General features: G+C 43.9%; 1 protein-coding gene across 1 annotated transcript in view; it reads right to left on the reverse strand.

Annotated features, from left to right (window-relative positions):
• The window catches only part of LOC138503906 (mucin-5B-like), a 447,355-nt gene that overhangs the window by 318,717 nt on the left and 110,046 nt on the right, over window positions 1-18,592 (reverse strand). Inside the window, exons 7-8 of the mRNA XM_069623991.1 lie at window positions 12,237-12,362; window positions 10,255-10,372 (exon numbers count right to left, since the gene is read on the reverse strand). Coding sequence (XP_069480092.1) covers window positions 10,255-10,372; window positions 12,237-12,362 — 244 coding nt within the window. The remainder of the gene's footprint in view (window positions 1-10,254; window positions 10,373-12,236; window positions 12,363-18,592) is intronic.

Raw genomic sequence — 18,592 nt, forward strand, 5'->3', positions numbered from 1 at the left:
CACCCCAAAGGTATATCAAGGCCTGGTTATATATTCAGGAGTAGTATGAGATGATAGCAAAAGCAACACAAGCAACTTAGTATAAAGATTCCAAAATGAAAAATGTACAAACGGGGTTCTATAAAAATAGAGACGTTTAATTAAACAAGAAAGATGAAAATAACCAACAAAAAACAGAGGCGAAACCTCAGCCCTGTACAGAAACACAGAAAATAAATTCATGCTGTCGAAGAATAGCACCATGGTTAGATAAGCAGGGGTGTTCAGAAAATCAGCTGACACAAGGCCAGTGTTAAAGAACATGTCTTGTAAGAAAAAGGCAGATAAGAGGGACTTAAAAGCCACTATGCTCCCAAATGTGAATCGGTGGACAGGGCCTCTTCGTTGTACCTTATTTATTGATCTTTGGTACATGACAGCTTTGCGATGGGCTCTTGTTCAGAGACTATTTGAATCATGTTCATTCAGTGGCAAGTCATCTTTGAATCTGAGTCTAGATGTGGCCTTCAGTGGATCGAGTCGGTGGTCGAGGCAATGCAGTTCAATGGGTTCCAACAAGTTTGAGTCAATGGTCGAGTTGGGTCAAACCAATGCTGCTGCTAGGTTGAGTCAGTAAGTGACAATGACTTCCAGCAGTCTGAGTCGGTGCTCGAGTCGGGTCAATTTGAGGTTCTATTGCATCTATGCTGTGCTTGCAAATGCAGCCAATGTTGAGCTGGTGCTCAAATCGAGATGGCAATGATCTTAACTGGTGCAAGACAAGTAGCTTGAAGTACATTGGGCCTCATTACCACCCAGGCGGTAAGTTACCGCCTGGGCCGTGACTTTACCACCATGGCGTAAACTACGTTTACGCCATGGTGGTTGGCGGACTTACCGCCCCATTCCGACCTTGGCGGGGCGGTAAGTCCCCAATCCCCATTTACCCTTCCCCATTCCCATTTTTGCCCCATAGGGCATAATGGGAGTGGGGAAGGCGTTAATTACGCCACCGTAAATTACGGTGGCGTAATTAACTCCATGGTCCCTTAGCGCCATGGATTTTAACACCTGCTAAAAGCAGGTGTTAAAAGCACCATGGCGCTAAGGGACCTCGTAATCAGGCGGTAAGTGTCGGCGCTGTTTACGCTGCCGTAAACCCCTTACCGCCTGGGTCGTAATGAGGCCCATTGAGTGCAAAAAGCCATGTCAGCTCAAAGGGTGTCGATCACAGTCAAAACGGCATGAAGACAGCTCCAAATGGAGAATCAGGATTCCATGTGCTTTTGGATTACTGTGATCTCCCAATCCTGGGGGCTTAAGGACAAGGTGAGTCCTTCTGATGCACTCCTACACCAGGGAGTGTGACCGGCACCTACAGAAGTTCCGTCATGTCCAGGGACAGGTTCCTGGTTGCAATGTAGCCAGATTTAGAAGCCTCGGCCCACAGAGGTTCACTCCCACTGTTCCTAGGGAATCGTTCAGGGGCAGAGCCCTCCTCTGCCTTGAATACCTTCTGTCTTCAGGACTCTGAAATGAACTGCACTCCCAACAGAAGTCCAAAACAGTATTCATCATCTTGGTGGTGTCCAGAAATGAATTACAGAAGGCAAAATGCCTCAGCGATTGGTCCAAAGCAAGTCCCTTGTAATGAGTCCAATCCCTATTGTTGCAACAAGTGCCCTTCGCATTTTGACATCCCACGAAGAGTGCCTTGCTTGAAGGAAATGAAGGGGACAGTGAATGAAGAGGGCCTAAGCAGAAAGCAAGATGGCAGGCCTGCTTCTACAGGCCTAACTTCCTTGTCTGGCTGCTCTAACTCTGCCCCTTTCCCATGCGTGCAATCTTCAAAGGCATTTCAGTGATCAGCTGTGAGGCTGGCTTTGTCATGTCTGTGCTGCCTCTGAATCACTGTTTCCAGGAGATCTCCTGGGGAAGTAAACCTCTCTTTCAGAAACATAATTACCTGCATAATTTTATTAATAAACATAAAAGCTAGGGCTTTCATACACGTGCCAGCTGACATTCAGTCACACTGTGCCCCGTCCCCACCTCCTGATGAACCTGTCCGAGGCAGGTTAAAGCAGTCAATTATTATACTTTTGATCAGAGATGCAGAAGTTAACTGTGTCTTCCGTGGCTGTGGAGGATTTACAGGTGACCTTTGAACCTGCTCTGTGCTGGTACTATTATGTCAGTACACCGTTTAGCACAAGGGACCTATTTGACTATAATATCAGCATGAGACATTTTGATCTGAATGGTAGACCTCCCTTTCAGAAACATCATTGCTTGCATCATTTTATTAATAAAAATGAAAGCTAAGGCTTTCATGCCAGTGGCAGATGACTTTCAGTCACATGATGCCCTCTGCCACATCCTGCAGCCAAGCACTCTGGGACAGACATCATTAGAAAGCAGACTCTGAACACAGCAGCGGGGGTTAGACTCTTTATAGAAGGCTTGAAGGGGACCACTCAAATGTGTCAGGTTGCCTTTTAAAGGAAGTAAGACCAACCTCTCTGTTGAATCATCTTACAACCACTGATAATGATGTTTTACCACTGATAATGATGTTTTATTTATATAGCACTTTCGCCAAAGCGATGACCAAAGAACATTTTTACATAGAATATCGCCCAACTGAAGTTTGAAGGATTTCACCTGGAACCTTATTTGCGGGGGACCCTACCCCAAAGTCCTCTTCCATATAGGTCAACATTAGGGTTTACCTGCTGGCTAGACAAGGCATGGTGCAAGCTGAGATCACTCGCACCCAGGAACCAGATTACAGTCCCTGGAAGTGCTCTCTGAAAACCTTCTTGGATGAGAATTGCACAAGGATCCACCTTGCTCCTGAAGACCCAGGACAAAGTTCCCCAGGGAACTTAAATCAACAACCAGATCTGGAAACTGTTTGGCTTAATGATCAATTTTCAAACTGGCTCAAACCATTTCGATTCACTTTGAGCCACTGCAAGCAATCGCAGCTGCCTTTTACACTTAACACTTTTCGATCCACTTTCGAGTCATCAAGCCGCAGACTCAAACATTGCCTTCCTGTGCTCCAGCCATTTCCATCTGATCAGCACTTCAGGACAACATTGAATCACTGGACTATCCTAAGACTCTGTGTCACTATCGTGATACACGTGATCCATTTGGAACAGCCAACTCCAAACATCTCGACCCATTGTAAAGCACCTAGAAGCCTGCCTCCCTTTTGTTAACTCCCAAGAGCATGCCTATATTTTATTTGAAGTGGTGGTTCGGCCCCCCTGGCCTGCCTTAAAGGGCCATGATGATATTTGAAGACCCCACCCCTTACCCTTTAAAGACGTTCTTCATTGAACTTGACTTTTCTACTGAAAATATCGCCTGTGCTCCCCTATCATCAGACCTAGAGTGTGTCCTTTCATTACAACATCTGCCTATTCTGTGTTGTCCCTTACAGGGGTGGGGTTTTGTGCTTTATTAGTGTGTTTGTATGTTTAGTTTAATTAAATATTATTTTTATGGATGCTAATTTTGAAAATGCAAGCATGCGGTTAACCTTACTGGCGAGTCTGAATTTAATTTGAAAATGCAAAGCTGTCATCAACAAATGCTCCAATATTGTTGCTGCCCAATATTCTTTACGTATTATGTTACATGAGGGGCATTCAAGTTATGCCAGCTTCTTTAATATAAATCACTCAGATTCAAGAGAGTCGGTGGTGAATAACAATATTTTAATGAAATAGTTTCTCAGTCTCTTAACACATGTTTCACCACTGTGTGTCCAGTGGATCATTAGGAGAGAGTAGATCCAAGTATTCTTCCTCATTCTGTTATCTTCCTCATAGATAACAGAGTACACAGTTCCTTTTTTATCCCCTTTAAAGCATTCCAACTTAGGAGGTTTTTCTTTCTTCTAAATTTTTGGCATTGATGTTGTACAATGCTTTGAAAATGAAATAACTTCAGTGGGATCTGATAGTCCTTCCTGAAAATGCTGGTTTATTTCTGGAGACCCTTGTTTTAACATTCCTTTTTCTTGGTACCTAAATATTCTTGTTGTTCCAATGCTTTCACTACCATCCTGAAGATTATAGCCAGCTCTTGACACACAATAGGTAATGGAGGAACACACATTGGGCTGTGCCTGTTTCACCTTTTTGATTGGAATCACTGATGGTATAGTAATAGTGTGGGGTTGAGCAAGGGTTGTATAGAATACTCATCAATACACTCCTACAGAGCAGTAACAGAGCAGTAGTCATTTTGTGACAAGGATTGTTCTCCCGTGGTGACAATTGTGGTAAGGCTATTTGAGACTATTTGATGAGGACAAGTGGATGAAGGAAATGTGTTAAACGGTATATCATATTGTACCTCCTTTATTGTATATATTGGCCTAAGCCCACTCGCTCTGCGAAGAAATCCGCGTAACAAGGTTACGACCTTAGATCGACTTAGCTGCCATTTTAGGTCCATCCGCCATTTTGATTTTCGTTTCAAAGTCACTCTGTGTTCTAAAATGGTGGACAGTGTTTCTCGCTTGCAACCTAGGCGTCCTGACCTTTGCTCAAAGTTAATGTCTAAACTGCCCGTAGGCCAAATGTTAGGACCATGTAATGAGACCTTGTCCTACGTTTGACCTGTAGATCGAGGATTACCTGCACCAACAAGTCCGATCCGCGGACATACATCAAATACAATGTTGTTTAAATACTAAGCGTGAACAATTGTTGGACTACATTATATAGGACGTGTACTAAGGCTTAATGTTAAATTCGAAGATACACTGTTGCCATTGTGACTTGTTGTTGTACAAACTGGAAATAATCCATGTGCATATAGTTGGATAAACTAGAGGTGAACTCGGCACGAACCCTAGACCGAGAATTATTAACCTGCAGGGGGGTTGGACATTACGATTGGAAAATGTATAAAAGATGCAAATGTTTAGACGTCCAGTACCTCTCATTTCTCACAACGAAAGGGCTGGTATTCGCTGTGATGTACTGAGGGGGGGTAGATAGCAATCTGATACTTTGTTTCTTTGTGAACTGTACAGTTGTTTGAATAAAGATCTGTGAATCTTTATAAGCCCGTGTTTGGTGTATTTCCTTTTGGGGTACTCAGCCTCGAAATTTTCTTTTGCTTTTACAAAGGAAGCAAAACATTTGTGCTTCATGACCCAATGACGCAAAGAGGTGGTAAAAATGAGATTAGAGTGAATGAGAGACATGTCCTTCTCTTTTCCGTTCTTTGTCCAGGGACACTTTAGACAAAGGAGGTAGATGCAAGATATTAGGAAAATATTATTGGAAATGAGATTCTAGTGATTTATCTGACAGTTGGCAATATTCAGAATACAGTATACATGGATGCCAGTATTATGTTCTAACTTGTGGAAGCAAAAGAGATTTGCTGTAACTGACTGCATTTTATTCACCACAAGTGAAGAACACACTTGTGCATCATGGAAATACCAAGCATATCTCTCACCTATGCTAACAATTATCTGTGTTATTGGCTAAGGGTCCCACATATGCACATCCTTATCCTTTCCTGGGTGCATCGGAGGTCTTTGAGGGGTGAAGTGTCCTTGAATAGAGGTATATAGGTTACATTTTGTTGAACCCTACCAAATGACCCAGCATTAAGAGATTTGAGATCGCCCGAGAATAGAGTGACAACTACCCATATCCATATACTTATTTCTAGGAAATGGAAAATGCATGAAGACATAAATGAATAGCACCATTGGCTCCGAGTTCGCCTGTTTGAGCACTGCATTGCTCAAAAAGGCAAAGTCTGCATTGGGCTGATCTTGATAAAGATGTGATTTTGCCGAGAATATACCATGGGCTATCACTAATAATAGAGCCGTTCTAGAAGCAACAAATAACCTCCTCTTAATATTTAGCCTTTATGGCCAAATGGCAGGAGAAATTATTCAATTTACCAGTAGAAAATGTATAGGTGTCGTACATTTCACAAAATCTGAGGACCCATGTTTTGACGGGGAGTGTAGAAAAGCCAAAGTCCAACTGTTGAAACCTTTAGGTAAAACTAGTAAATGAAGTGAAAGAAATTGCACCTATTTAGGCTGATCATAACGGGCTGATTAGGGAGAACACATAATTAGTACTCAGCGAGGGGGGGCTGGCAGCCTCCCAGCTAATCAGTAGTCTCAGAATGGGGTCTTTACTAAACAATAAAGCCCCTGCTTTGAGCCTTCATGGAGCAGGAGGATGCCATCTTTCCTCAATGGGAATCAGGTAAGTGCACCCCCTGCACCACCATCCCCTCATTCTCCCATTTCCACACTCCATCCAGCCCCAGCCCCTCCCCACTTACCTTGCGCTCCTCTGTCCCTCACCGGCATCGGTAACTCTCAATGTTCCCTGCACATCTCCTTCCTGGAAATGGCCACCATGGACAGTGAGAAGGGACTACATGTAGTTTCCCTCTCATTGGTTCATGGTGGCATTATTGGGGTTTTTTTGTTGTTTTTTTCTCAAGTTGAGAAGTTGAAAAATGGCAAACCACACTGTTTCTCAACTTGAGAAAAAAGCACCATTAGTAAACAGGTAAAAGGTGCTGGTGTACGAATAGCAATATAACCCTAGCAGGGGGGCATTACTTGACTGATTGTATTGCTTAATTATTTGCCAGGAATACATGGAATGCACTTACTTAAAGAAGCATGCACCTTCGGGAATTACAAAGAATTCTGCATACATCGGGTATCATTGAGTAACCACTAACAAAGAAACACCTCTCACAGTGAGTTTAACTGAGAATGACTTGTTCAAACATTTCAGAAACCTCTTATTCTTACCTAAAGTAAAAGAAGGAAACCCATTGAATATTCCATTGACCGAAGTAGAACAAGCAAAGTGGAGCCCCAGAACAAGAAAAGCCCCATGACTAGATGGCCTACTGAAAGAATTGATGACATGTAATATTGTATCTGGGTATTCTTCCTTTTCCACAAATTCAAAGCTATTTGCAACGTGGGCAAAACACCAAGCTCCTGGTGAACAACTGAGGTTGTTCCTATATCCAAATAGTGGGGCAGGGACAACTCTAGATATTCTATATTCGACATCCCTGGGATGATTGCTGGTAAAAAGGCTCAAATCTTGGATGAGAGATAACATAGTGAGGTGCAGTGTGGGGGATAGAATGCACCTACCCCTTTAGGGCTAAAAAGGTGCTATGTTATGTTATGTTACTTTGAATTTATATAGCGCCTTATGTACCATTGGTATGGTCTGAAGGCGCTGGTAGGTTGAACGCCCTTGGGAACCGAAGTTCAAGTCAGTAGAGAGAGTAGAGAGAGTCAAAGGTGCGTGTGAGCACCGGATATGTGTGCAGCTGGTGTGGCATTCGTGTAATAGCTGCTTCTTAGCGATAGGTGTGGTGGTTGAGAGGTCAAGAGTATGGGCCTCATTACGAATCAGGCGTAAAGGGGTTAACGGCGCCGTAAACGGCACCGATCCTTAACGCCTGATTACAAGGTCCGTTAGCGCCATGGTGATATTAACGCCTGCTTTTTGCAGGCGTTAAAATCCATGGCGCTAAGGGACCATGGTGCTAATTACGCCACCATAATTTACGGTGGCGTAATTAGCGCCTTCCCCACTCCCATTATGCCCTATGGGGCAAAAATGGGAATGGGGAAGGGTAAAATGGGAAATGGGGATTTACCGCCCCACTCACCTTGGAATGGGGCGGTAAATCCGCCATCCACCATGGTGTAAACGTAGTTTACACCATGGTGGTAAGGGTACGACCCAGGCAGTAACTTACCGCCTGGGTCGTAATGAGGCCCTATGTGTTCGTTCTGGCAGGATTTATCCAGATCGATTGTGGCTGCGTTAGGCCTGAGGAGAACGCCTGGCTGGGGGTGTGTAACCAGCAGTGTTTAGAGTGATGGGGAGTATGAGGCAGATGTTGGTATGAGAACAGCTATACCGAATGGTGTCATAGTATCGCTGTGTTCTATTTGAGTGGTGGTGTAAAGAAGAGAGTAAGCGTGGAGATGTGAATATGGTGGTTTACTTTAGGTGCTATTAGGCACACTTCTGAAGTCAACCAGGGCACGCTAATAGGCACATTTCTAAAGTCAACCAGGGCATGTCAATAGGCACACTTCTAGATTCCACTATGACTGAAGTGCATTCTCGCCTCAGCACTGTTTTGCTTATATATGAATCACTCAGTTAAAGAACTAAGTCAAATTCCTTCTGATGCACCCTCTCTATATAATGTGAAAATCTGAATCGTATTATTTGCTGACGAGGCACTGCTCATCTCCAAAATCCCCAGTGGAATTGTGTTCAGTAAGAGGCGTGAAAAATAACTATGAAAAAACCAAACTAATATTCTGTAGTAGGAGGTCCAGAAATGTAAAGAAGTTGAAGCTAGGGAACTTCCAAGAAGAAACCCACTTCTACTGCTTAGGAATTAGATTCAGCCATAACGCCTCATAATATAAGCAAAGAAATAAGAGTTCAACAAGGTGACCCAGCTGCTGTCATGATATCCTAGTATTCATGGGAACAATTCAATTTCTCCAGCCAAGGAAATATTTAGGATGCGGGTCAAAAAAGCTGCACTCTATGGAGCAGAAATGTGGGGATACACAGCAATTAATGATCTTATCGAAGCAGATATCAACATTCAGAGATGAGCCCTGCACACAAACTTGAATAAAATAAATACAAAATAAAAACTATCCAGTCACAAATTACCAAATGGAGATCATTGGTGACTTATATTGCAGAACAAACGTGATTCTGTGATTTGTATTTTATTGATGTTGAACATTAGTCATGACTTGAAATTTGTTTAAAACTGCACCAGGGCATTATCAGTCGTGGTGGGTTATTTCTCTGTTTTATTGTATGTTAATATGTGGACACAATGGATTGTGCTAAGTGATTTTTATTTATTGTTGTGTTGTTTGTGCGTGTATGGCTCTTGCCAAAATAAAGTAGATATTGATTTACTAAATGTATGCCTGCATCCTGTGTTAACAAATGGGATCCTCACATGAATGTTTGTGAACATCTAATGCACATAAGGGGGCTTCTTACACTTCTGTTCAATGTTGTAGATATGGACTGGAGCAGTATTGTCACCTGTTGTCCCACATAGATGTCCTGTTGTCATACATAGATTCCTGCCTTGTTGTCAAGTTCAGAAAAGTATGTACCTGCAATTCAGTAGTTTAGCATGACAGTTCATGTTAAGGCCTTTCATGCTATATTGCGAATGAGTCCTCTGCCTCGATAGTGGCCACTACTGCTCCATCTTGTGTTGGTGAGAAGGCGATCGTCAAGGCATTCATGTACAGTTTCAGAGTGACTCTGAAGTCATTGCAAGGAAGGACTTTAAGTTTCCAGACTGTTACCTGGAAATCGCCCAATATATTAGTCGTACCTAAATGCATGTGGAATATGTTATAAACAATGGAGATCAACCTTAAAGCTGTACTTTCATTGGCCTTCCTGTGTCTGTTCATGTGCAGCTGAGTGTCGATTTCTCTCCAGACTGTTTTCTTTACTCCTGCCGCCATTAGACCTGTGTCACTACATATAAGGATCCAGACGACAAGGTCAAAATGTAGAAAGTGAAATGCACGAGTCCACATTCGGTGTCATTAGTGGAAGGTCATTGGTGGTAAAATCTAATGTTTTTCAACTATCTTAAGGCCCTTTTCTTTTCTGCTGTCAAGCAGCAGCAGTGGAGGAATGGTGTATATGTAGCCCAGTGCTTGGTATTATCCAGTGTATTTGAGTATTTACCTCCTCATTGCAAAGAATTGCATTTTAGGAGGGTGCTGTAGTACTTACTTTGTCTTCAAGTGGCGTGATTTCATTTTACTTTTGGGGGGTATTGTATTCTAATCAAAGTAATGTTGTTTTGTTTGGGAGGAATGGAAGTGTTCTCTCTTCACATCCACTCAATGTGCCTGTTCAACCTCACTGGAACGCAAGCACTCTGCAGCACCTATGCAGCATATACAAAATTAACCACCCCAGTTCCTGGTGCAGGATAACTGATAGGTCATTCTGCTTGACAACACAGTGTCCTTTGACACCCTTGAGCAAGAACACAGTACTGTAGTGATCACACGGCTCTCAGCACAGTGCTCCCATGAAACCACAGGACAGGCCTGTTTGTAGAATCTGTTGTACAGCTCTGTTTTACTGGAGTGAACTGTGAGATTGAACAATTGATAATGGATCTTCATAGATAAGAATATGATCATACCAGGTTTGGCAAGCGGTGGAAAAGTAGTCTCCGGAGGCAAAGTATTTCCCTTTGTAGTTACAGGGACATTGGCCCAAATTGACACAGCCAGTATTCATAACATCATCCAGGATCATTCCTAAAACACAGGGAGATCAGGTGATGAGAGGTCTACAGACACATTCACAATATTGCTTAAGAAGGTTGACACATTAAAATGATTTCACCAAATCAAAGTAAGCCATTGGAGAGAGTGATCGAGCAGAAAATGACATGTGGACCCGTGGTGACTTTTCTGATTGATAGTTGGTTTTCTGTTAAATTGGCTTGTACTCCTGTTCACAAAAGATGTGTCTCAGAATCTTCAAAACATGGAAGTAAAGGATATTCACACAAACAATAGGTTTGAGCCCAAAAGGCATACATTGTCACATGGTCAGAGTGTCAGTGCATTTTTCATTTTTGACCCCGCTGGTTCTCTACTGTTTCCTTGTTGAGTTAGAATCCTAGAGCCTAACAAGCACCCAACTCCTGCAATGCTGCACAGTGACCCAACATTTTCAAGGGCCTGAATTACTCCATTTCCCATTTTTCCCCCACGCGGGTGACCTTGCATTGCTGGCTCTACGGAGCTCCTACTGATTGTGGTCACTCTTACAAATTCATGCCTTCAGCCTTGTTGAACTACTTGAATGTGCCCACTGGCTGGTCCTTTTAAAATTGAATGTGAGGTCCTGCAGCAGGACATGCCTGGCGAAGCGTGAATGGGACATGGATTTGGCAATAGATTGTCTGCTAGTCATAGATTTCCAAAAGCTATTCTTATCAAGACTAGACTCAACCAGAATGAAAATGATGCTTAGAATTCAAAGTGGAATCCTGAGTGTTCTCTTCGAAATCGGCAACTAAAACATGTATGTGGCACAAATCCAACTAAAAAGACCCGATTGTGAGGGATCATTTATATTGTTGGCTGGAATATGGTTCAAACTCTGAAGGCTGAATCCTTACTTTGGCCATCGGATTATCATAGGGGAAACATGTACCTGACGGCCTTGACCTCCTTGAAACACACATTAGTGAAGTGTCCCAACTTCACACCCAAAACAGCTCAGCATCAGAACCATCTTGCACTCAGCCGAGCATTGGCTGTGCAGCTAACACTTTCACTAATAGTTTGGAGATAACAGGTGCTTTCATCAAGATGGTAACCCTTTTGCACTGCTTTACGTACATTAGGCTCAATTCACCTTCCCTGCAGAGAAATAATGTATTTAACTAGACATCTTTGTGTGGTAGCACATTTTCCAATTTTGTTCAAAGTGAAACATCTCTTACACTGTATTTTACCCTAAAGCTAGTCTACTTCACTCCCGTCTTGGGATGTTGGTTTTCATTGTGGCGTTCAGCCCCCGTTCTAGGGGCTGGAACGGGGGATACCGGCCCGGCAGCCCAAGTTATCGGCCTGAGCGAAGCGAGGGCGAATAATGAGGACTCTGGGCCGTTATCCCCTGTTCCAGCACCTGGAATGGGGGATGAAAGACATTAGCACACGGGTCACCAAAGTGGTAACCTGGGGTGCTAAAAGAGAAGGATTTATTTTTCCTTCTGGTCATGAAATCTGATGAAAAGAAGCAAACTGACTTGAAAGGGAATATTGTAGTGAAAGGAGTGACATAACAGATGATATATACATCATTATCACAGCAACACACCAGTGACAAAGAGAATTAGAAATTAGTGTCCAGCATCCAACCAGTACAGAGAAATTGAAATATGTCACCATTTCATAACCTGCACCGAGAGTGTGATTGCTAGCAGGTAACCGATATGTGAAGGTCGATGGTAATGAGAAACCATGTGCCCGTTCTTACTTTACAGTTGGCTAATACAAGTTAGATTATTATGTAATAAGGCATGCTTGTATGTCCACAATACCGCTCCTGCAGCTTGTAAGGAATGATTAAAGCTTCCCTGCAGCTGACGCGGTAGCTCTACCTTACCAGAAGGACAGAAACAGCCATCCGTGCATTGGCTGTTGCAGAAGCTGGTCCTCACAGGGTTGGAACAGGTATTGGGACAGGGGCTTCCACATTCCATGTACACCCGTCTGTCTGGACAAGACCGGTCTAAAAAATACAAAATGTAGACAACATTAGAAAGTAGAAGTAGTAATTTAGTGGCTATACAGTTTCATAAATCACACTGACATATATGTTAACGCAAGAAGGAGAGTGACTTTTTTGATAATACCCTGAATGGTCCTCTCTAAAGTCAGTCTCAGTCTGGTTTAACCTGATCACATCAGCATTAATCCCGAGGAGGTTTTGAATAGGTGAAAAGAGCAGGGAAGGATTTAGGAATATCAGCACTGCTTTGAGTGGTCATTTGAAATCAATGAAAACACAGTTCAACTTGATAAGAGGTGAGCTTCAATATTGGGATAAGCTGATCATATTCTGGCATCTCGATAGGATTTTGACAGGACATAATACTGCAACAAGTCAGGTTTTATTTCTCTTCTAATGGTGGTTGAACCCTCATCAAAACGATCTCTCACGATGAGCCGAACATTGGGATCTCCCATGGCCTCCCGGGTGCACAAAATTGTGCCCAAGCCCTACAAGATATTAGTCCTGCAGGGCATGCATCGGCAAGTAAATCATAATACCCAGATATTCCACAGAGCTACAGCAAACCTACTCCCCACTTCCTCTGGGGAGGTTGCATGGGCTGATGAAAAGCTCAGATCACTTCCTGCTTTTGTGTAGAATGTGAATGTTGCATGAAGACAATACTGATTAGAGAGAGAACGTGAGAGAGAGAGCAAGAGAGAGAGAGAAAGAGAGAGAGAGAGAGAGAGAGAGAGAGAGAGGAAGAGAGAGAGAGAAAGAGAGAGAGAGAGAGAGAGAGAGAGAGGAAGAGAGAGAGAGAAAGCGAGAGCGTGTTTTGTGATCACAGAGCGTTGTTTGTACATCATTGTGATATTTCATTCTGCGTTTCATTTTATTGTGTATTGTGCTTGTTTTATGATGTTAACTCATAAATCCTCAACCAGCGAATTGACTTAAAACCTAAACCATGCTGCAGCGCTCCTCAGCCGCCCTGATTTTAGCCACACAAAGATACAACAGAAGGCGCGCAGGGCGAGACAGCTTCCCTGCCACGGCCCTCACCCTGCGGAATGCCCTCCCCCTCTGCATCTTATAAGAACCATCCTATTTAGCGTTCAGAAAAAGACAAAAAACGTGGCTGTTCAACAAATAGGGCTACAACTGCATGATGCTGCTTTCTAAGGCTCCTCCTTTCCTTTCACCCAGACTGTCCTATTAACTGCTCTGCTTTATCAATTTCTTGTTTTGCTCCGCCTTCTTTCCTAAGATGTACCAGCGCTGTGATACCTCCGGGTCTGGGAGCTGTCCATAAATGAAATAAGTAAATAAATACATAAATAAATAAACAATGTATGACTCCCCCTTTGAGAAAAACTTTGCAAACTACTTTACAATTGTTTTTACTCACTTTCCGTCCCCCTACTATACCAAAAGAAAAAAAGAAACAGAGAAAAAAATAAAAAATACATTCTTTGTGAAAACCTTTTAATAAGTCCATTGTGATTTTTTAATTTTTTTTAAAAACCTTTTCACTTAACTTTCCTTTTTCAACCCCAGAAAAGAGAAAATAGATATAAATATTACAGATCAACTTGATGAGCAACCCTTTGTACTAGTACTAATATAAACCAGTTGTGAAAGTGTTTCCCTTACTGAACAAGTTGATCTCTCTGGGTGGCAATTGGGGTAGGCAGCAAGAGGTGGAACAGGAGGCAGTTGAGATGTAGATTCAGCAGGAGATGGCAGAGCAGCAGGATGTTGAATGTGAAGAGGCAGCCATTGAGGGAGAGCAAGAAGGGCAAGATGAAGGGCCAGAGGTAATATATGAGGTGGTGAAACCGTAGGGGGGGATACAAGAGGAGGGGGAGGACGAGTGGCTGCTAAATTGGAAGTAGGAAGCAAACAGAGCTAATGCTAAGGTTGGGGCAAGGTGGGTCAGAGAACAGGGACATACAAGGGCCCTTTCGACTACTGGCCCACACTGGGTGTAGAAGTGCAGCCTCAAGGGAAAGTATAATCAGAGTGAGCGCAAGCTCTGCATTAGGAAACTCATACAGATCAAGGACACTAAATTATGCATTAGGCACAAATGCAATGAGTACAACCATTTTACAGTGGCATAAAATGCCCCCGCACCACAGGAACCTCTTTCTGCATGCCTTGTGATCTAGGCATTCCCAGCCATGATGTAGAGCACAGCAGCAATCGAAAGAGGCCCACCCACAGCCAGCAGTACTGGATGCAGCTATCAGCCCTCTGTGGATCCTCTTGTTTCTGATCCTACTTCACTATTTATGTGGTTGCTAACATCTCCCAGTAACAATTATTTAGTTCCCCAGCTGGTCTATTCTCTGTTCCCAGGTAATGTCCCACCCTTCACCCACTATTGCCGGGGATACCATGAGAAAATGTTTTACTTCTTGGTCTATATAGTACAGGGCAAAATTGAATAAATGTCAGTCGGAGGCTCTCAGGTAGCAAGAAGAATCCAAAATGTTCTTATAATGGTGGCTCTCAGGTGGTGGGTCGCCTTAATGAAAAGGTGTTCTCTCCTAACCTACTGCAGGAACTAGGAGCAGGACCTAGAACAGAAGAGTATCAGCGCACATGGTAATGCCATCAAGTCATGATATGAGAGTCACACTGCACCAGCAGTCAATTATTAACGATATCTGTATTATTGGAGCTGTTGTACTTGCTATGACTAGGAGTTTTGTCTTTTGTGCAGCAGGTGCTTCTGAATACAATGATGGCTTCATTGCGAAGCACAATTTTAAACTTCCAGGTGGCAATAACAGCCACACTAGATGGTGTAAAGTGACTTCTAGTTACATGGCTCTCCCTGTCCTTCTACAGATAAGGGCTCCAGATATGTTGTCACTCAAACGTGGGGGAGGGGTTGCGGTTATCTTTAGAGACAAGTATGTTGCTACCCAGCTTCTATGCCCCCATGCACTTAACCTGGAAGTACTATTTTTTCAATGTGCTATCACGTGGTTTCATATCATCCACTTTTTGCTCATATACCACCCCCCCCTGGTCCTATTGGATCTTCTAGGAAAGGTCTAGTGGATCTCATAGCTGATCTGAACCTGCAATACACCAATTTAGTGATATTAGGTGATCTTAATTTGCATTTTAACTTACCAAGACCTGCTGAAATTAATTTTTTCTTTGACAGCCTCTCTGATTTACACTTGTCTCAATTGATCCAAGCCCCAACCCACTCACAGGAGAACATGCTTGACTTAGTATTCGCCAATGACTCTCTTCTACGCCCTGGCCCAACCGAAGCAGCGGTATGGTCCGACCACCATCTGGTATCGTGTACACTTAGACTACCCATTCTCCCCTGTAAACCTCCTCCCCCCAAAACACTACTTCGCTCCAGGCGCTCGGTCGATCTTAAGACACTAAGTGCCCACATAGCTACCAACTGTGCCTCTCTGAGGCCTTTATCTCTAACTTCCCTTTCCTCATCTCTTGTGATTGCGGCAGATTCCTGCGCCCCACTAAAATTGATTCAAAGGCGCAGATTACCTCCACAACCTTGGTTTATGGACCAGCTTAAATCTGCCCGCCTGCAATTTAGACAAATGGAACGCAAATGGCGAAATGGTTATAACCCCGCACTTAGAGAACTTTATAAACTCGGTCTTTCTACTTATTTGGCCAGTGTTAAACTGCCGTGTGTAAGGCTAAAACTTTGTTCTCAATTGTACACAATTGTACACTCATTAGCCTCTTCTGAGGCCCTCACCTCTATGGTTAAACCTTTGCAAAAACCTTGCCTCTTTCTTTATTACAAAAATGGATGTGATTCGTTCCAATATCGCCAAATCTCTTGCAAAAACAACCCCTGATGCCGCTGTGTTTCTGCCTACTTCTTCTCCTGACCTTTCTACCAACTGGTCTACCTTTCCTCTGTTTACTGAGGCAGAGGTCGTAGCAGCTATCTTAAAGATCAAATCGTCCTCTTCTGAGGATGCCATTCCGGCAACCCTTATGAAGCAGATTGCCCCTGACATTCTAGCAGATATTACAGCAGCCATAGACAACTCCTGCCAGTCAGGACAGGTTCCTTCAGAGCTGAAATTGCCGAGGGTCATTCCTCTTCTAAAAAAGCCCTCGCTTGACCCCACTGTCCCTACCAATTTTTGCCCTATCTCCCTACTCCCCTTTTTGTCCAAACTTCTGGAATCTCTTATCACACCCCTTTTATCCTCATTTCTGGAATCATCTCAAATCTTCAACCCTGCCAAGGCTGGTTTTAGGCCTGGCAGGGGCACGGAAAGTTTGCTCGTTTCTGTAGAAGATGATATGTCCAGGCTAGTTGATGCAGGTGAAAGTGGTGCCTTAATCCTATTGGATCTGTCAGCCGCATTTGACACGGTTGACCACCCCACCCTCCTTGCACGCCTGGGTCAGATCGGGATATCTGATTCTGTTCTCGCATGGTTCAGTTCCTTTCTCTCTGACCGTACACAAACTCTTGCCATGCCTCCTTTTCTTTCCTCCTCCTGCCCCCTCACTTGTAGTGTCCCGTAGGGTTCTTCTCTTTCCCCGATCCTTGTTAATATATATATTTGGGCACTAGTCTGCCTCATCCTCTCCTACGGACTTAATTGTTACACAATTGTACACTCATTAGCCTCTTCTGAGGCCCTCACCTCTATGGTTAAACCTTTGCAAAAACCTCGCCTCTTTCTTTATTACAAAAATTGATGTGATTCGTTCCAATATCGCCAAATCTCTTGCAAAAACAACCCCTGATGCCGCTGTGTTTCTGCCTACTTCTTCTCCTGACCTTTCTACCAACTGGTCTACCTTTCCTCTGTTTACTGAGGCAGAGGTCGTAGCAGCTATCTTAAAGATCAAATCGTCCTCTTCTGAGGATGCCATTCCGGCAACCCTTATGAAGCAGATTGCCCCTGACATTCTAGCAGATATTACAGCAGCCATAGACAACTCCTGCCAGTCAGGACAGGTTCCTTCAGAGCTGAAATTGCCGAGGGTCATTCCTCTTCTAAAAAAGCCCTCGCTTGACCCCACTGTCCCTACCAATTTTTGCCCTATCTCCCTACTCCCCTTTTTGTCCAAACTTCTGGAATCTCTTATCACACCCCTTTTATCCTCATTTCTGGAATCATCTCAAATCTTCAACCCTGCCAAGGCTGGTTTTAGGCCTGGCAGGGGCACGGAAAGTTTGCTCGTTTCTGTAGAAGATGATATGTCCAGGCTAGTTGATGCAGGTGAAAGTGGTGCCTTAATCCTATTGGATCTGTCAGCCGCATTTGACACGGTTGACCACCCCACCCTCCTTGCACGCCTGGGTCAGATCGGGATATCTGATTCTGTTCTCGCATGGTTCACTTCCTTTCTCTCTGACCGTACACAAACTCTTGCCATGCCTCCTTTTCTTTCCTCCTCCTGCCCCCTCACTTGTAGTGTCCCGTAGGGTTCTTCTCTTTCCCCGATCCTTGTTAATATATATATTTGGGCACTAGTCTGCCTCATCCTCTCCTACGGACTTAATTGTTACTCCTATGCCGACGACACACAAATCCTGATCCGTTTAGATCAAAATCAGGCTGAGATCTCGTCCTGCCTTCATGACTGCCTGAGGGCAGTCGGTACTTGGATGGAACAGAACTGGCTCAAGCTTAATGGCGATAAGATGGAGGTAATGTTGGTGGGTTGTCCTCCTGATCCTTCATTGTGGACCTCTGCCTTTTGGCCCACCTCTCTAGGTCCTCTTCCTAGCCCAGTTAGTAAGGGGAAAAATCTGGGTGTTATCCTCTCCTCATCCCTTTCCATGTCCAACCAGGTTACTGCCGCGTGCCAGTCTGCTCACCATCAGATCAGGGTCCTTAAGAAAGTTCTTCTGCTGATACCAGAAGCCATCTGCCCCCCTGTGGTGGCAGCACTAGTTCTTCCGCGGTTGGACTACTGCAACTCTCTATATCTATCACAACCGACCGGCCTTATACAACGGCTTCAGTGCATGCAGAACCTGACGGCCAGGCTAGGCACTGGCTCTCCCTATGGTGCTCACATTTAGCCAGTGCTTCGATGACTCCACTGGCTTCCGGTGGCCCAGCATGTCCATTTTACGCTGCTATGTATTGTTCACCGGGCAATCCACGGCCAAGGAGCTGAGTTTTTGCAGTCTAAATTCTCTCGATATATCCCGGAATGCGACCTAGGCTCCTCCACCTCTAATCTACTTATGGTTCCTCGATTTA

Source organism: Ambystoma mexicanum, chromosome 11 (assembly GCF_040938575.1).
Source record: "Ambystoma mexicanum isolate Mex_15411 chromosome 11, UKY_AmexF1_1, whole genome shotgun sequence".
NCBI classification, from domain to species: Eukaryota; Metazoa; Chordata; class Amphibia; order Caudata; family Ambystomatidae; genus Ambystoma; species Ambystoma mexicanum.